The 20962-nt window shown below is 37.4% G+C and overlaps 1 protein-coding gene across 5 annotated transcripts in view; it reads right to left on the bottom strand.

Annotated features, from left to right (window-relative positions):
• JAKMIP1 (janus kinase and microtubule interacting protein 1) overlaps positions 1–20962 on the bottom strand; it is a 275429-nt gene that overhangs the window by 137216 nt on the left and 117251 nt on the right. For 4 of the 5 annotated variants that reach the window (XM_030563329.1, XM_030563330.1, XM_030563327.1 and 1 more), the window contains one exon: positions 614–892. In XM_030563329.1, the coding sequence (XP_030419189.1) occupies positions 614–742 (129 nt within the window). In that variant the 5' untranslated portion in view covers positions 743–892. Of the gene's footprint in view, positions 1–613; positions 893–5874; positions 6110–20962 lie in introns of those variants that run through there. The other variant, XM_030563332.1, reaches the window with a different exon arrangement.

The raw sequence follows: 20962 nt of genomic DNA, 5'->3' as shown, positions 1-20962 counted from the left end.
ATTATTCACATATCTGGAGCAATTACAGTGCGAAGAGAAACATTTAGACTGCTGTTCCAAATGCAAATAGCCAAAACACATGCAACCTAATGAGGTCAAATCAGGACTGCATCAATGATTTCCACAGTCAGTCTGCATTCTCCATATGCACTTAAGTGGAATGCTTTGAATGTGACTCAGGAGTTCAACTCTCCCTTAAATTCCTTTCAGAGTTTCAAATACTACTAAGCTCTGATACAAACCTCCTGATCATTTGCTTTATTTCCTTTAGTCACATTTTGTTAATACCTCTTGATTTAGCAACACTGAAAATTTAACAAACAGATATTTACTCCCTCTTGCAGGTTATTAATGAAGATTTTAAACAAGACTGGACCTCATACAATTACATTTCACTACACAACTCACTGTTTAATACTTTTCTCTTTATGCATTTCATTCTGGCTACGGTTCCTCAGCCAGTGTTCAGTCCATAGGACAGTGTGCAGATCCAAGCCAATATCAACTCATTTTGAAAGTACATTGTTTTTGAGAGACACTGGTGTCAAATTGTCTGCTGGTTCAGAACCAAACATACCACTTCGAAGCATTCTTAGAGCATGCAGACACATACCTTGCTTTTTTCTTGCTGGAATTCTATCTGGATGTTGGTCAGTTTAATCCGTAGTTCCTCATTAGCAGCCTGAACTGCTTCTATCTCCATGTCGGACCTCTCTCCCTTGGCACGGCTTTTCTTGGACATAGTTATTTTTAATGTTTACAATAAAAATCCCTCACGCCACGCTGAACCAATAGCTAAGCAGCTCTCTGTGCCAGACATTAACAATTTAAGTAGTCCTCAACACAGTCCTGCATGTAACACTTTTCCATCATGGCTGATATCTTTCATATCCTGAAAGAAACAGAGAAGAAGAAACAGACCTATTAGACTGCAGCACTGTTTGACAGAATGAGACATCAACAAACAAAATGCATATCATGGATTATAAAACAAATCTGTGTTACTTCAAGCAATTACAATTACACAGAAATTTACAGTACTTTCTCTTGCATACCCAGTAAGTTACAGTATACTATGCTTTTATAGAGGAGGGAAACAAAGACCAGAAAAGTAAAAGTTGCACATATGTAACTTTTCCCCTACACAACACCTCATTATCTAAATATGCACTTACTTCAACCCCGTTTCCCAGAAATTCATTTCCTTCTTGTCATGTTAAAGAGCAAATATTAACAGAAACATGAATCACTTCTTATTTAGGACCTGATCCTGAGAGAGGCTGAGCATTCACAACTGACTTTGGGCCTGATCTCTTGTGTCAACTGAAGCCAGTGGGAGTTTGCCACTGACTTCAATAGGAGTCATTACATTTAATTCATGATGTAAATAGAACAGGAAATTGTACAGTATTAACTTAAAGTTCCATTACAACCTCTTGCCTTAATGGAGTCAGAAAATAAGTCACCATTAGTTATTATTTACAGAAACAATTCTGTAATTATAATAGTAATATATTATAAGATTGTATATGCTATGGAAAATTGAATGCCACTGAAAATCAGATCCAAAAATACTAAGCTCCTTTAATTCCAGTTATATTCCCAAGCATGTCTCCAGGTGAAGTGTTTGTTTATTTAAATCAGATATTCCAGGAGTGTATCAATACTATACAAAGAACTCTAATTCCAAATAAGTAGGAAATTGTAGATTCGTTTGCATACTGATTAGTTATAGAAACTAAATCTGATTTTCTTCCTGATCACCTATAGAACACCAAGTTATTCACAGAACACAGTAACAGCAGCACTTACTTTTGGCAGTGAATTAGTTGGCAAATGGACTTCCATTTTTTAAATATCCCTTTAATCTTCATCACCAAATTATATGCCACAATTTTGGCATACTTAAGGTATTTGCAATTGGACATGCAAATATTGCTTTGGTACCTAATGTGCTTGATATTAAATCAAAGAATAAGCCGTGTTTCTCCCCACTTAAATCTATGTAGGAGTTAATTCAGGGGTTGCATTATTATCGAAGACAAATACGGTCTTTTGCACTTGGTGTTTATATATAGTGTCTTTAATGTAAGGTTCTCAGATATTCACAAACATTAACTTGTAATGTAACAACAAAAACAGAAATATGCAAGTATCATACTCAATTAACACATGGGTAAACAGATTTCTAGGAGTCAAGTGACTTGCCCAAGGTAACACATCTCTGCTCAGATCAGTAGCAAACAAGGAACAGAACCCCTGGAATCCTGATTCCCAGGTCCTTGTTCTAATTACTGTATTAGACAACACTATTACTAATAGTATTTGCCTCAGTTGCCCATTAGGATCCAGTATAAATAGACCAGAGACTCCTTTTTAATTGACTGGAATTAAAAAAAAATGTTTTGTTTTGTAGTCCTACCCATACCTCTTTCCAACCATAAAATCTCATTGTGACAGGGTAGTCTGCCCCTTAAAGGTAGTAGTGCCTAGTTGTCAGTCCAGCCCTTAACATGTGGCATGGCCGTTTATGGATATAAGAGGTCCAATATAAGGATGGAATAGGGATATGGAGAGAGAGAAAGCTGTTTTGGGAATGAGTGATGCTTGTCACTGTATCTTTAAGAATCCGAGGAGCCTTGTGCAGACAGCATGGCAAGGCTCCTCTCTTACCCAAACAATCAAGGATGAGGACTAGCATATACCCTGCCTAGTCCCTCATAAAAGGTCACATACCAGCAGAAGACACCTACCAAACCCTCTGATCCTGAGAACTATGTGGGACAGCTGAGGGAGAAGCTGGCTACGGTCGTGCATTGGACTAAATTACAACCCAGATGCAGGAGAACTGGGCACTCCTGGCCTACAGAGAGAGGTAACAACTGCTTGAATTACCCAGCTCCAGGAGGAGAGCAGAGGTCTCCTGCCATAAGGAGAGAAAGACAGAGACTGAGAAGTAACCCTGAAGGGACTGGGAAAATGGCACAAGGGAACACTTAAGACCAGAAGAAACTTTTGTTTATTTGGGTCTTTTGTTATGGGTTATTTTGTATGAGGTTTTATAATAAACCAACCCCAAGGAGGGTATTATTGAATCAAGAGGACCTGAAGTGGAGTTATTGAGTTCCTGACATGGGAAACAGACAGGAAGTTCCTGGAAAGCCACACTTAGCCTGAAGAGGGTTAAATTTAATATGACTTTATATAAAGCCGTTCATAATGTAGGTATCCCAAATAGCTTTAAAAAGCAATTACATACTCGTAGTGCAGTGATTCTAGAGGTAAATGCAAATTCAAGGCAAAAAAAACAAACTCCATGCAACAAGAACCCTTCCTGGAATAGGTGGCTCTTAAGGCTTTTTTTTTTTTTGCCTTTATGATTATGATGATTAAAGGAGGAGAACAGCTACCTACTGCATGTGATATATTCCATTATCTTCTAGAGATGACCTATAATCAAAACACTGCCTACGTTTGTGGGAAATTTGGATTCAAATTCAGTTTAAAAAATTACATACCTCTGGGACCATCTTTAATGAAGAGATTAAAACAAACCAAAGTGAGGTTGTAATTAGAAGAACTCTATGTCATGAAAAAAGCTTTAAAAAGTATGAATGAATTCCTTCTAAACTTGAAGGTAGCCAGATTCTCAGATACTCTCCAAGGAGCTATTCCTGAAACCCATACCTAAGCAAAATTTCTACTGTATTTAGATATATGATTGAATTCAATGTGACTTTAGCTTAAGTAAGAAAATCAAAATTACCCTCAAGTGTTTGGATTGCTAGAATTCTTTTACATCTCTCAGCTGGTCTTTCATAAAATACCTAAACATGTTTAGATAAGAGTAAGAACACTTGAGCTATAGATATTTTAGTATGTAGATTTAGAAATGAAATTTGTTCTTCTATCACAAAAGACAAAAACATCAAGGTAGCCTTATTTGATGTGGGAACACAGGAAATATGGAAGACAGAAACAAGTCAAGGTGAAGTGACATTGATATTGTACTGGAAATTACCACGTACTTTTGAGTCAATAACTGTACAGTATTGCTGAGCTCAGACCGGGCCAGAGCCATTCCATTTCAGTAGATTTAAGATATCCTCATGAGGATAAGATGTGGAGATATTATGCCACATTAAGACCAAACTTTTTAATATGGGTGCCTAAAGCGAGGCACTTAAATCCACATTGAAGCATGAAGCAGGTTGCCTGATTTACAGGGTGGCTGAGCATGTACTGCTCCCATTGACTTCAAAATTAATCTCCAGTGAGTTCAAGCTCAGCGACAGCTGCCAAACCTCTGACAAATCAGGCTACTTAATCTAGCGGCCAACAGATGAACTTGGGCACATACATTGGAAAGTTTGGAGTTAACTTAATAAATGTAACACATTTTCACAACCCCTACTCAGGGTAACACTCACCACTTTATTCTTAAAACCAATCTAAAGATTCAGAAATCTAGACAATCCAGTACTATCCTCTCAATTGCTTATCAGATGGTTTGTAACCAGGATCATTATTTGCTAAATTAAACTTTGCTCAATACCCTGTGCCGGGAGTGGTGCACAGTGGTGCCAGCAGAAGCAGGCTAAGGAAGGATCTGTGACTTGGAGAGGATCCCCTCTTACTCCCAGAGGATATAAGGGTGTAATTCTCACCAGCTTCATACCTGGTGCAGATACTTCCGCCCCACTCACACTCTGCTACCTCCACCAGGCAGTGTGTTTTGAGGGAAGCAGTACTGCACGAGCCATGCCCTTCCCCCTCCCAAAATAATGAGACTGGGTTAAATATGATTTTAAAAATAATAATGTCATTTGAGTTCTCTCACTTTGTCTCCTGATTTTTGAGCTTTTATCATACACTTGGGTCCCATTTCCAAGCTTTTCTCTCTAATCACAAGAGCTAGAGACTAACTTTTGATTAAAATGAAAGCAGAGATCATCATCTAATCATCTGACTACAGGAGCTGGAGCTTGAAGCAAATAATCAAATATTGTGACACTCATGACAAAATCACAATAGTTAGCAACACTGTCAGGATAAGTCCCGGCACCTTCCACTTCCTGCCCCTCCCCATCCTTTTCCCTGCTCACATCCTCACAGGGAGGAGCAATGGGCATATATAGCCTGCTCTCAACCCCCACTCGATACCCGGCACCTGGATGCAGGTAGGCCATGCAAGGAGAGAGTGTGTATTACTCCCCATATTCCTCCTGTGCAGCTGCATTAGGACCAGCCATGGTCTAGTCCTAAATTGGATGAATATCCCACAGCTGTCAGTGCTCTTCATTAAGGGCATGAGGCAATGCAGTAAGATTGTGAACAAAATGACATTAAAAAAAAGGAAGGAATATTCCACAGTTTGGCAAAATTTGAATCTTTCTATTCAGAAGCTTTGACAACTCATTTAATAATTTACAAGGTGCAACCTGACACATGGCATCACAAAAGCAGCCAGTGTGCAATCCTGCAGTCCGTTAAGACAGAAAACTGCCATTGTCTTTGGTCAGCGTTATAGGTGTGTGTATTTTGAATGTATCATTGCCTTGGCAGTACTTGAATACAAATTATATCATATGGCAAAAATGGAAGAAAATGAGGAAAAAAGTGAATTTGAAACTGCTCCCTTCCCCCCTGCAATAATTACAAGTTCTCCTTGCAGGAATAGTTTGTGGATTCTCAGTCTCTTAATTCCCTCTGCAGTGTAGAAACCACCACCTTTTTTATTAAAGAAGCATGGAAGAAAAATGTAAAATAAAAGAAAAAAAATCTTACAAAATGATTTAAGATTCAACTGGTGACTTAAGTTTTTGGTTGGGGATGAGGAGATGGGAAACATTTTATGTGGTCAGCAAAGCTTACCTAACCGATTTATTTCACAATAACTCTGCCAAGAAAAGATGGTGTCCAATTTTCAAACCATTCCAGTGATGTTAGTGATGTAAAATCCATTAGACTTCAGGGGTATCAGGAAACCCCATTAGCTGAACAATATCAATCAATAGTTCCAATTTCTCTTCTTCCTACTTATCTTTTTATGGATTCAAAGGATGCACTCTGTCACCACCAGAAGCCATTCCCTGCTTCAGAACCAACACTGAAATAATTAATACATAGTTCAGACTTTTCTTCCTACAAACAAAATGAGAAATTGCTGTATAATATGCCTAGCAATCTACAGATGTTAAACTTTAATGAAACATTTCAGCCACATGCTAACAAGTCCCTGATAAGTGCTGTGGTTTCATAAATGTATTGTACTTTTATAAATACTATACAACATGCAAGTTACAAAAAAAATCAATTTTTCTCCAAAGGAGTGTGTAAAAGTCAAAAGTCCTAGGGCTAATGGTTTGCTTAAAAGTTACAAAAGCATGACTTCTATTGTGTCTCCTTTAAAAGACACTCATTTCTAAGAAATCCAGAAGTATGCAAAGCAATTCTTTGCTGAACATACGAAATTTACATGGAGAGAAGTATCTTTAGGGTACATGAGTCATATGCTTTCAAAATAGGAAATAGTGTGGCTGGCATGTTATTTTATGCCAACATGCAAAATGTACTAGAAATTTCCATGCAAAATTCAGAATTTCAGCCTTGATTTCAAAATTAACCAACATTAATCAGATTCAACTTGATTTCCAGCAGGTAAAATTGTTAATTAGTCATCATGACTGAAATATTAGAACAAATAAAGAGAAAGGCAGAAAATGTGTGGGCAAGAAATAATGTCAGTTAAAAAGAATCTTCCTACACATCAGGCAAAACCAATTGCTGTTCAGTTTTGTTAGTGACTAAACTGCCAGGCAGAGAACGCCTATTCCATTTTAAAAAATGTCTCTTTTACCAGGATTTTTCGTTCAGAGAATGATTTCATCTTCTGCCTTTAAGCCAAAGATTAATAATACAGTAGTCTACATGCAGCAAAAGATTCTTTCCTATGATTTAGTGAATCCCAAGAAGGGAAAGTCAAGGACCCATAATGAAACTAACCTTCTATCCATCAAGATGCTAAAGGGATTTTTTTTAAACTAACAACAGAAACAAGCTTACTGATCCATTTTATTTTTAAATTTTCTTTTGTATCTTGTAAAATTTATAACCGCCTTTCAGAATTTGGATTTTTTGTTAAAGAAATATCCTATTTATATAGATCTAGTAAGATCAATATGATGGTCTTAAATAAAAGGCTCTCGCCTCGGGGAGACTGAACTACATATTTTAGCAGTTTAGGACTGATGTTTAAGCATAGTAAAACCAATTTTGTAGACCAGATATCCATGGCATCCTAGTCTCAGACACTCAGTCTATAGAAGCATTTTCAGCACATACTCTTATTAGGAATTTTCAGCGAAATTATGCTTGGCTATTTCTCCTTGCAAGTAACCAGCTTGGCAAGGATTTATAAAGTATTCATAAAATGGATGGTAACATTTCTCAGTTCAGTTTCTAATACTTTATGAACATAAATTGGCCTATACTAATCAAGGCTATTAACACAGATAATAATTACAAGGCTTTAATTAAAATGTCTTACGTTTTCTAGCACACAAACCCAAACTGTGGTTTTAACTGCAGAAAATAGTAGATCTGTAGAATCAAGTAACATAAGCACTTGTCCTTGGTGAATCCATGCTGACTGTTCCTGATCATTTCCTCTCCTCTGAATGCTTCAGAATTGATTCCTTGAGGACCTGCTCCATGATTTTTCCAGGGACTGAGGTGAGGCTGACTGGCCTGTAGTTCCCCGGATCCTCCTCCTTCCCTTTTTTAAAGATGGGCACTATATTATCCTTTTTCCAGTCATCCGGGACCTCCCCCTATCGCCATGAATTTTCAAAGGTAATGGCCAATGGCTCTGCAATCACATCAGCCAACTCCTTTAGCACCCTCGGATGCAGAGCATCTGGCCCCAGGAACCTGTGCTCATGCAGTTTTTCTAATTAGTCCTGAACCTCTTCTTTCTCCTCCCCATGTTGTGCTGCCCAGTGCAGCAGTCTGGGAGCTGACCTTGTTCATGAAGACAGAGGCAAAAAAAGCACTGAGTACATTAGCTTTTTCCACATCCTCTGTCACTAGGTTGCCTCCCTCATTCAGTAAGGGGTCCACGCTTTCCTTGACTTTCTTCTTGTTGCTAACATACCTGAAGAAACCCTTCTTGTAACTCTTAACATCCCTTGCAAGCTGCAACTCCAAGTGTGATTTGGCCTTCCTGATTTCACTCCTACATGCCTGAGCAATATTTTTATACTCCTCTCTGGTGATTTGTCCAATCTTCCACTTCTTGTAAGCTTCTTTTTTTGTGTTTAAGATCAGCAAGGATTTCACTGTTAAGCAAAGCTGGTCTCCTGCCATATTTACTATTCTTTCTACACACTGGGATTGTCCCTGCAACTTCAATAAAGATTCTTTAAAATACAGCCAGCTTTCAGAATCAGAAAACAGTTCTGACATTTTAGGAAGAGTAACATCTATTCAGAATCCTAAACTTGCTGTCATTCTGAACACAAACCCACTATCTGAAATAAACAGATGTTTCCTTATAGTAATAATTACAACGTTAATTAAATATGTAGCAAAATTAAAATTCCATTGTACAGTAGACAAAGATTGTATGGGTTCCACATAATTTTAATAAAGAACATGAGATGCCTTATATCTAAAGCTCTCCAAAAGCAAACTAAAGGGGAAAGTTTCAAAAGCACCTCAGGGACATAGGAAGGATTTAGATGACTTTCAGTAGCTCTTGTTTTCCTAACCCCCCTTAGGCATTTTTTGAATATCTCCCCATAATTACTTACTTGCATTACCTACTATATTGTTAGGAGGAAGCTACTTTGAATATAATGAGAGGGGAAAAAAACCATGCCAAAATTAAGATGTGGCAGAAAAGCTTCTGTTTCTACACACTCAAAATAAATAGTGTATTTTGAATTTATTGATAAAAAGTAACCACTACATAAATTGTTGGAAAACAAAACATAAAAATTATGTAATGCAAGTCCACACATGCAAGTAATTCTACCAAAAATAAATTACATATTTACTTCCCTCAAAAGCAGCAATTACAAGTACTTTAGCAATTTTAGAGTCACGGATATATTTTAGCACATTTCTTTAAAAACACAGATCAAAATATCAAGAAAAAAATACATAAAAAACCCAATAATCCATGGACCAGTGATAAGGTTATTACATATTGTGGTGAAACAGCAATTTCTTTATACTTGCAAAGACTGTTTAATTTGTGAGCATTGTATGATTTTTGACAGCTTAATTGTTCGTTCTCTTGTTTTTAAAATACTCAGGTTCTATAAACAATGTTATAAGTGATCACATTTTGATCAGTTAGCAACATTAAGTACATAATGCAATGTGTAGAAAGTCCAGAGAGCTGGGGCATATTCATAGTTCTAATATTGACCTGTTGTGTGATTTTGGACAAGGTGTTTCACAGCTCTGTGCCTCAGTTTCCCATCTATAAAACAGGAATCATACCACCTATCCTCTTGTGTAAAGTGTTTGGGAAAAAAATGCTAGGAATATTATTTTGGAAACAAGCGTCCTGGTTTTTGGATTTGCAATACTTGGGGCTAAGTGGGGGAATTGAGAGTGGTTTTGTTTTGTTTGGGATGTATATTTTAAAAATACATCTTCCTTTAGGTTAGGTTTATTTTTTAAATAATCCATTTCAGGTTCCACACCGAGTAACTTTGGGTTGCATGCTTTAAACATGACTGTGAAATGCATTGCACTTGCAGCTTCAATACATGAAGAAATGCAGTATTCTGTTTATCACTGACATGTAACACACACAACAGCTGGGAAAAAACCTCTATCTTCCTAAGCTTCATAATCCATTGATTCCTAGATAATAGTAAGAGGCATGAAAACCACATTGCTTTTCTCTTTAAGAAAGAATACATACATCCATCACACTTACAACACCAGCACGCCTTCAAGTACAACTTACTTATAGAGTTCTAAGTGCTATTTGGAAAACAGCTCAATACACTGCATTTGGTGTAATACAGAAACTGAATGCATAGTCATTCGTCTCACACACCACATTCCTTTTACGTACAACAACACGTACAATTTTCTTCCATTTCTGATTATTTTTATAAAGCTAAACAGAACATCTCCTGAGAAAATAATAGACAGAGGTAATCACAAAAATTCTCAGCTCAATAGCTCGTTTTGATCAATAGTTTTGTTTTTTTTACTTTAGATTATTTTAATTCCATATGTTTCTGGTATTCTTTAGCAAATTCTTTTAACAAAAAAAAAAAGACGTAAACTGAATAGATAATCTATTAGGGAATTCATCCTCTCCCTCTAGATTTCCTTCTCTACCTGCTCAATATTGTGTTATAATAAATTGATCAAAAGTATTGTCTCTTGTATCTCATTACTTGAAATAATATAAAAACCCCTTGCTGTATTCTCTGAAGTTTCATTCATAAAGACAAATAACTCTTATGTACTAGATTTTTGTAATCTACTTATCTTTATAAATTTGTGCTTTACAGCAATATTAATGTATTTTTTTAAGTTAAGGCAAAAATATTAGTGTCTCTATTAGCTAACGTTAATTTCAATAATTCAGTAATTAACTGAGACTGGCCAGTGTTAAGTGATTTAACTCCTTCATCTTGAGCTCTTTTGTATAAATTTGCAGCCACTAATCACACTGTGCCTCAAATCAAATGGGAAATCCAATGTAGTGAAAGCCAATATTTATATATCATCAAAATATTCCCAATCATGCAGACTTTGTTTAATTATACTTTTAAGGCACTACAAAAACACAGTAAGCTAATTATTGTAGTTATACTTCTTCTCTGTATAAAACTGAACCTTGTTTAAACACCATACAACAGTGTAGGAACATAAATGAAGAAGAAACTATAAGTAACAAACTGGAGTGAGAACTGAAGCAAAGCAGAACAATAATTAACAAAGGTGGACAATATAAGCAAAATGCTTAAAAGTTACCCTGTAACCACATATCAATTTATTATGCCGCACAGCACTGCCAGTTTATGGAGCTTTGGATGCACACAATAATTAGTAACCCATTTTTTTTAATATGCTTAAAGATAAGAACATCTGTACTGTAGTCAAATTTTCCAAAAGAAAATTTAGTGTCAGTAGTCAGGCTCCAACAATAATATTAGCGCTGTAAAAATAAAATATTTTTCTGTTACCAAAATTAAGCATTTGTGATTTCTGTCCTACCTGAGTGATCCACATAAGAGATTTATGAATCTGCTACTGTTTTTACCTAATGCACACAGTTCTTGAGCTCTAGCAGTAGGGTCTTTGGTTTTAGCTCTAAAGATCCTGGGTTCAAATTCCACTCTTGGCCCAAGCAGATTTGGTGAGTTTAGAAAAATAAAAATACTTCAGACTACTGGGTTATCGTGAATGCCCACTATCAGAAAAGGAATTAATGGATTATAAAAAGTATAAATGGAAATACTGTACGTGCTAGTAGACGTATTGTCTCTCTTCCTCAGAACAGTAAGAAAAAACAAACCATCATAACAACCAAGGAAGACCTTACTTAAAGTCCAGGAAAATGGATTTTAGTGGTGACCTTAAGTTTCTAGTAAGAGTTCTAGTCCAATTCTTCTTAGATTCGGAGTCACCAAATTACAGTATAAAATTATAAAATGGCACATTCTGAAAAGTATGAGTTCAGTAATGCAGAGAACTAGACAAGGGCAAATATAATACCTAACTTCACAAAGGGGAAAAAGGAGGACCCAGGGAATTCATAGACCAGTCAGCCTAACTTGGACACCTAGAAAGATATTGGAACAAATTCTCAAATAAAGAAGTCCACAGATTTGTTCAAATCTGTAGGATAACAAGGTGGTAAGTAATAACCTATATCAATTTGTCATGAACAAATCATGCCAACCTGTCTAATTTCCTTCTATGACAGAGTAACCAGCCTAGTGGATACAGGGGAAGCAGTAGACACGATATATCTGGACTTTAATAAGGCTTTTGACAATCAAGTTCTACATGATATTCTCATAAGCAAATTAGTGAAATATAATCTAGATGAAATTCTATAAGGAGGATGCACAATCAGTTGAAAGACCAAACTCAAAGAGTAGTTATCAATGCTTCACTGTGAAGCTAGGCAGGCTTATCAAGTGGGGTCCCCTGGTGATTGGTCTGGGGTTTGGTACTGTTCAATATTTTCAATAGTGACTTGGAGGATAGAGTGGAGAATGTGCTTATACAATTTGCAGATGGCATGCAACAAGGTTTCAAGCACTTTTGAAGGACAAGATTAGAATAAAAAATGACTTGATAAATTGGAGAAGATCTAAAAGTCAGTGACATGAAATTCAGTAAAGACAAACACAAAGTACTAGACCTAGAAAGGAAAATATCATTTGTACAAAACAGGGAACAATTGGCTAGGCAGAAGTACTGCTGAAAAGGATTTGAGGGTATACTGGATTATAAATTGAATACAAGTTAACAGTATGATGCAGCTGAGAAGAAGGCAAAAGTCATTCTGGGGTGTATTAACAGGGTGTCATACGTCAGACATGGGAGATAATCAATACATTCTATTTGATACTCGTGAGGCCTCGGTTGGAGTACTGTGTCCAACTTTGAGCACCACTCTTTATGAAAGATGTGAACAGCTTGAAGTCCAGAGAAGTAGTAGTTTAGGAAATATGTCTTGTGAGGAAAGAGTGAAAGAACTGGGGATGTTTAGTCTAGAGAAGAGAAGTCTGAGGAGGGACATAACAGTCTTCAGATATGTAAAAAGTTGTTACAAAGAGGATGGTGATCCACTATTCTCCATATCCACGGAGAATACAACAAGAAGTAATCAGCTTACTTTGCAGCAAGAGAGATTCTGGTTAGATATTAGAAAATAACACTTTCTAGCTCTAAGGATAGTTAAGTACTGGAACAGGTTGCCTAAGAAGGTTATGGAATCCAACTTGCTGCAGATTTTTAAGAACAGGTTAGACAAACACCTGCCGTGAATAGTCTTTATTTACTTAATCCTTTTCCATGATTTTGCACACTACTGATGTTAGGCTACAGTTATCTAAATTCTTTTTAATATTGGCACAGTACTGGGTTTTTCTGGGGAGGTTGTTTGTTTATTTTTAAGCCCTTTGGGACTTTCCCAGTATTCCAAGATTTGTTAAATGTTACTATCTGTGGCTCAGAGAACTCATTAACCAATTCTTTTAAAACTCTTGGGTGCAGTTTATCCTATCTGAAGATTTTAAAATGTTTAACTTTATCAGCTGCTGTTTAAATGTCCTCCCTTGTTATTGTCAGAACAGAAAGTAGTGAATTATCTTTCTAAGCTGTGCATAAGTCATCCTGCAACTTTCCAAATACATAACAGAAATATGTATTGAACACTTCTGCCTCTTCTGCATTATTAACAATTTTACCATTTTTGTCTAGCAATGGATCTATACCATTGCTATGATTTGTTTTCTACCTAAAATGTTCTTAAAAATCCTTCTGGTTGTCCTTAACCCTACTGGCCACAGTGATTTCTTATTGATAACTTTAGCTTCCCTTATCAATTGTCTGCTTTTTTTCTATTAATTTATAGTTATTGCAATCAGCTTTCCCCCTTTTCCATTGTTACATATACTGTTTATCTGTGTTTTTTATTGCTGCTTTCACTCCCCTTCTTAACCAGAATGACTTTTTAAATGAACAAAGCCTTCCTTTCTCATTGCAGAATTGATGGTTTGGAGACATCAGAGTTTACTTAAACAATGCTCAATTATCACTTATACTATTTTGTTTGCATTTTTCCTCCTAATAAAACTTTGCTCATAATTGTTTTCAGCTTTGGCAAGCTGACCCTTTTAAAGTGTCATGCATATGTTACTGGATGGAACTATATTCTGTTTGCATATAAATGAAGGCAGATCATGATCACTTGCACATAGGAAACCATTAATTTAGTTCAATAATCAATTCATCATTGTATTTCAGAATGAACTTTTATATAGAATTATCCTGAATAGTATATACTTTTTGTTTCAGAGAACTATCATCTATAATTTTTTAGTAATTTCAAGGTGGTCATATCAGTAGCAGCATGAGATTTGCAATGCATGTCGTCTAGATTTAAATATACCAGGATAACACAGTTTTTCTTTCTTACAGGTAACTAGCAACAGTTTCCAGGACACTGGTAATCATCGATGCAGCAAGGAGTGGGACAAAAGGGCTCTCTCATTCTCTAGGATGCTCATCTTGCCTGGTTATTAGGGAGCAGGGAAACACTGTGAACCTCCTTTTATTCTCCCTAACCTGACAAACATCACTGTGTATTCAGACCATCCAATGAGCCTAGTTAGGCTTGTGAAAGTGAGAGAGTAGTTCTGTGCTAAATATGCAACCTTAACATGTATTCAACATTACAGGAAGCTGGAAAAAGAAGGAATATTTCTGGTTTAAAAATGACCGCTATTCTGACACACAACAATAAAGAAAGTGCCTGGGTACAAATGTGCTGATTTTATAAAGTGACTGCCACCTCACCTATGTTTTAGAAAACATCCCTTATAATCAGCCAATAACTTTCTATGTGAAAGACGACATTCATAGTTCACAATGTCTAAGGCATACTTTCACAAGCTTCAGATGACCTAGCTTTCCTGCTTTACTTCTCCTCTCTCTGTAATTAATAGTGACTGAATGGGTAAAGTGAGAGCAGTCACAACTTCAGTAAGTTAAATGTAATAATACTCTGTTTCCAGCCATCAAATATAAATCAAATTCACTAGAATCATTTACTGACTGTACTGCAGCCCAACCATTAGAAATATCAATTTATTACGTTCCTAAACATACAATCCTATTTTCTTTTCAGTGGACCTATGGAGTGGAATTTTCGAAAGCACTCTTGCAGCAGTTGGGCCAATGCCAAGGGTTTTTAAAAATACCACCTGTGATGTTTTAGGAGAAAGCAAAAGTGAAAATGCCTTTATCCTTATGTAAAAACTGCACAGGTTTCCTGCATTGAAGTTTCACAAGTGCTGTCCCAGGTAGTCATATTCTTAAATTGTATGAGAGACCTCTTTTCAAATAAGGCATGTAAAAAAACTGTAATAATAATACATTTAAAAGTCCAAACGCCACAGAAAGCAATGATCAAGAAGCACTATGGTTAACATTTGAATGGCTGTGTTTGTTGCAATGACAACTTCACCGTAATGCAAATAGGAAATGATACAATGTGCTAGGTGTTGTAAAAACCTATGACAATAAGGCCCTTACCATACTGAGGCCTCTGTGTGTTATTGCAATTAAAATGTTAAACAAATTAATAAATATTACTTGACAGCATTACATGAGCCCAAAATAGTTTAATGAACAATCTCTCACAAGATAATTCCCTTGAGTCAGGAATCTCTTACAAAAGTTGGAGGGATATTAATTTCAAATTGGGGGCAGACTGTTGCTATCTAATGTTGGCCCTGCATCAAATACCCAAATCTTTGTCACCTCTGAACAAGTCTAGTGCAACTACTGTACTTAATGAAGCTCACTAGGGAGTTTCAAATGGTGCAGAACACATCTGATTGACTTTTCAAGTAGAATGGGCAATGTAGCCATTAATATATGTATACATCTCTGATCTTGCTCTCTGCACTACTTGGTTCTGGATTTTAGCCACGGTGTTGTCATTATCTTCGAGACCCTCAGTCGCCTGGGCCCATATTATCTGAAAGACTGGGGAGCAGTTGCAGGACTCATTTTTTGGAAACTAGATTGCTGTCCATGAGAAATATAATCATCCTACTATGGAAGTGTATTCCTTCTCTTACAACAAAACCCTTTTACTTAAACAAGCAGAACTGGGGCCAAAGCTACAAAATGTGGGTCTAGATTTCAAACTGCCCAGAACGTATGATATGTTGACATTTTGGTCATTACTCTTGGTTTTTTTCAGCACTGTAAAGGAGTATCTCTGATATCAGGTTCCTCTGTCCCATTGGTGTGGAGTTTTGGTAGTTCTTTGGCCTTCAGCAGCCTTCCCTCAATACTAATCAGCTAGACTTTTTATAGTTTCAAGGATTCCCATAAACCTTCATATCTCCAAGGATTTACATCTGCATTTTAATTTTCTGTCACAAATTCCTAGAATCTCCCCTCCCCAACCCTTAGAATCATAGATCATCATCAGGGTTGGAAGGGACCTCAGGAGGTCATCTAGTCCAACCTGCTGCTCAAAGCAGGACCAATTCCCAACTAAATCATCCCAGCCAGGGCTTTCCAAGCCTGACCTTAAAATCCTCTAAGGAAGGCGATTCTACCACCTCCCTAGGTAACCCATTACAGTGTTTCACCACCCTTCACCACAACCCTTGCTTGACAGCTACAAGAGACAAAGTTTGGCAGAATTTAATGCACAGTGTGGGGCTCTTATTTACTGAATTTGGCTGAGGTATTTTTAGTTTTAAATGTTCAGTTATTTTGGTTGTCTATGTAATGTATATGTTTGTTAAAACTTGCGCAATTACAGTACCTAGCTTCTATGGGATGAGGAGCTTCAGAAATCAATAAAGCACACCAGCGTTGCTTTAAAACAGATGTACACACACTGCAGCGTGTTCAACACCACAAACCATGCATTATTCAATAATGAATGCTGACTGGCATCCCTCAGGGCTCCATCCTGGCCTTGATAGTTGTTAATTTATACAACACGGATATATCAGTGATGGAGTCAAGGAAATTCATGTATGTGGATGACATTGCTCTAGTCGTTCAGCATACAAGCCTTCATACCATCAGCCGTGCCATAACTGGAGAGCTTAGCACAATGGCTGATTATTTCCAGTGTTTCAACCGCTCAAAACAAACAGCTCATCATTGACCCTGCCGAGGAGCCACGGGGAATTTGATTTATATCGGAGAGATTGGTGCAGATTGAATCGCATCAGGACATCTCACAAGAGATGTGGACAAACCCTCTTTAAATGGAAAATGAGGCAAATACCTGTATGTGACTGTGGTCACCAGGCACAAATGATGGAGCACATCATATCTGAGTGTCTCCTTCGTTCTTTTGTTGGGAGCCTGAAGGACATTCACCAGCTCACTGCTACGGCAATGTTCTGGCTAGCAAATCTAGATACAACTTTGTAGTCATTATTACCTACCCAAACCATACAAAAGAAGATTGGCACTACAGAAATAAATCATCAGACTGAGGCCCCAATGTGCAAGATACTATACAATCACAGAGACAGCTCTAGCCCCACAGAACTTACCTTTAAATAAAGGCAAAATGTTACAATTAGATGTAACAAACAAATGCAAAATGGGCAGGGAGGAGGAGGAGGAGATTAACAATGACAGAGGCACACAGTTACATAGACTAGCTCCGTGCAAAACTTGCTAAATAAAAGAGGATTTTTTAATTATATCAACAAGACAAAAGACAAAAGATAATATACGTAATCGTTGCAAGCCATTTGCAGCAGGAATCGCAGTATAATTGGATCTTGAGAAAGAATTTGAAGGGAGGACAAGGTTTTGACTTTACATATTACTTCAAGGAGGGGGTTTCTTGCATAAGGAATGGCAAGTAAATGTAAATATATTGGAATTAATTGTTTGCAATGTTTTTAAAATGTTTTTGTCACCTCCATTCCATGGATAGGAACAATGAAAATACTATATAATCATGGTGGTATCACAGGTCTGCAGCATGTAAACCTCTGACATGAAAAAACTCTTATCAGTTCCAAAACAGAAAATCTGATCAATCACTACAGCTGCTGAGACAAAAGTTCCCAGGGCAGAACCTTGAGCAATAGAAGGCCATGGAAATCTACACAGGGAAAATGACATACACCATAGTAACCCAATAATAGATAATAATGGAGATATCCTATCTCTTAGAACTGGAAGGGACCTCAAAAAGGTCATTGAGTCCAGCCCCCTGCCTTCACTAGCAGGACCAAGTACTGATTTTTGCCCCAGATCCCTAAGTGCCCCCCTCAAGGATTGAACTCACAACCCTAGGTTTAGCAAGCCAATGCTCAAACCACTGGTCCAGGTTTACTTAGTACTAATGCATGAAGGTGGGGGAAAACAGCGGTACTTAAAGACCAGTGGCTCAGCAACAGCCCTGCTAGCAGAAGTTGATCACAAATGGGAGCTGAACAAGGGCATCCTCCAGCTATTGTGGCTACATACCCTTCCTGGCTGGCATAGCCCAATTTGGGGGCAATGCTGGTCTGTCATGGGTCTTGGAAAGAGGACAGCATGAGGCTCCTTTCCATGTCAGGCAATGCACTAGGATTTCTTCCAACAGAAACTGGTGAAACCATAAATTGAGCCTCTCTGTACAAGTTAACAACCTGATCCAAAGGCCACTGAAGTTAATGGAAAAACTTTCATTGTTTTCAATGGATGTTGGATCAGGCTCTATCAGAACAGCACATTTATAAAAGCTTTACCAATATTTATTCAATTGTAGCTGTTCTTACACTCCATGTACTAAAATACATGTTAAAAATATATTAACAGTAGATACGTAACCAATCATGTTAGAACAAGCAGTACCAAGGCACACACAAAAACAACAATGAAACATACTGAGGTTCAAACCCCAAGAACCAATCCCAAAACCCAGGGCTTACAATAGAATTAAAATCCCTGCTCCCATACTGCGTGGGCAAGTAAAGCAAGGGTACTGGATTAATTGCAATTCAATACAAGTGCATTCACTCTAAAATGTTCCTCTGATCTTCCTGCCAACTCCTTTCCTGTGAACACACAGAATATTTAAGCCGACAAGATGCCGCTCTCTGAAGCAATATATGCCCAACTTTCTGTCACTCAGATAATGCCCCAGCTTTGTGACATGAAGAGATCCCCAGATGAGGAAATGGGACTTTCACATCCAAGCTTATAATTCTCACTACTTTTCCTCCTGCCATTAAAGAATAAAGCTATAGGAATTTTCTAGAATGGGGAGAAAGGTCAAAGTTTAAGGACTGTTCACCTATACCAACAATGCCTCCTTTAAGGAGTCTTCTCAAAGAAGACTATGGAAGTAACAAATAATGGGCCAAATTCTGGTACACCATATGGTGAGTACCGTTACTGAAGTCATGCTTCTGAGTTAGCTGGGAGGTTCGTTTTTGTTTTGAGCGGAGTTGCTTTGTTTTGGGCTTGGATTTTTTTTGTAGGTTCTTCTTTTAGGGTCGATTTTGTTGTTGTTTCACTAGCTTACTGTATTTTTCTTTCACCAACAGCATCTTTTGTTTTCTAATTGTAGTGGGTTAAATTATTTGATTATTCACTTAATTTGGCAACTTTGTATGTTGCCAGGATAATTCCTGAATGAGAAAATTGCAAGCCAATTGACAATAAACTGGGGAAGGGAGTTGTCTCTTCTAATGGTGGATGGGAGATGGGGAATTGTGATGCCCTAGATTAATGGAACCATAGTGGTAGAGATCTTGGCTTCTCTAACCGCTTTTCAATGGTGAAGTATTTACAGGTTACGGTGCAAGCTAGTGTGAAAAGCCTTAATAGGTCAGATGGACAAGCAAATATAAGGAGCAATTTAGGGGTGTCTTGTCGTCTCTGAGTTATCAACTGGATAAAGAGGTAGCCTGTGATCAAGAGATTGGCTTTGACCATCCTTTGCTGCAAGAATTATATGTTTTCCCATGTTGTGTAATTTGTTTTGTTTAATCATAGTGGATCACAGTGTAATACTTGCAAAAACAAACAAACAAACAAACAAACATTCTGTGAGGTATTAGGAGTGTTATAAGCAAGACATGAGAAGTAATTCTTCCACTCTAATCTGTGCTGATTAGGCCCCTAGTATTGTGTCCAGTTCTGGGTGCCACATTTCAGGAAAGATGTGGACAAATTGGAGAAAGTCCAGAGAAGAGCAACAAAAATGATTAAAGGTCTAGAGAATATGACCTATGAGGGAAGATTGAAGAAATTGGGTTTGTTTAGTCTGGAGAAGAGAAGTCTGAAGGGGGACATGATAACAGGTTTCAATTACATAAAATTACAAATTGTTCTCCTTATCCTCTGAGGATAGGACAAGAAGCAATGGGCTTAAATTGCAGCAAGGCAGTTTAGGTTGGACATTAGGAAAAACTTCCTGTCAGAGTGGTTAAGCAGTGGAATAAATTGCCTAAGGAGGGTGTGGAATCTCCATCATTGTCTAACCTACTCTTAAAAATCTCCAAACACTTGTCAGGGATGGTCTAGATGATACTTAATCCTGACAGGAACTGGACGACATGACCTCTCCAGGTCCCTTCCAGTCCTATGATTCTGCAGCCTGTGTGTCATTCTGCCAATCAGAATGAGTACCCCGCAATCCTTACTCTCAGCAAAAAACACTACTAAATAGGTTGTACGTAAGTAATTGATCTAGAACAGATCGAGAGATAAATTTAATATACAAATTCAGCCTGATCTCTGGTTACAAAAAAAGAAGTCTAAAGACAGAAGCCACAATAAGAGGATACTATCCCTCAGGAATCCAGGATCTCATTGCTTTCAGTTTGACTACAAAGGGCTTTTGATATCCTGCAATAACAATACAAGCAAATAGCATACTGCCTATGACAGAACTACCTCAGACTGTTTGAGAAACTTAAAGAATCTAGCTGAAGGAAAGGATATTTTTGTTGTTAAGGCACTGGGCTGAGACTTGGGAGATTCTGGTTCAATTCACAACTCAGTCACAGACTCCTTGTTTGACCTGAAACAAATCACTTAAAATAGGTAAAATAGGGATTACACCTCACAGAGGTGTTATGAAGACAAATTAAAACACAAGGCTTTCAGACACTGAAGTAATGGGGAATTATAAATACCTAGGGAGTGTTTATCATTATTCCTCGAGATATTGCAGTTAACAGCCTACCAAAACTACTAT

Source organism: Gopherus evgoodei, chromosome 5 (genome assembly GCF_007399415.2).
Source record: "Gopherus evgoodei ecotype Sinaloan lineage chromosome 5, rGopEvg1_v1.p, whole genome shotgun sequence".
In the NCBI taxonomy this organism is placed as follows: Eukaryota; Metazoa; Chordata; order Testudines; family Testudinidae; genus Gopherus; species Gopherus evgoodei.
This window is presented reverse-complemented; position numbering and strand designations above follow the sequence as displayed.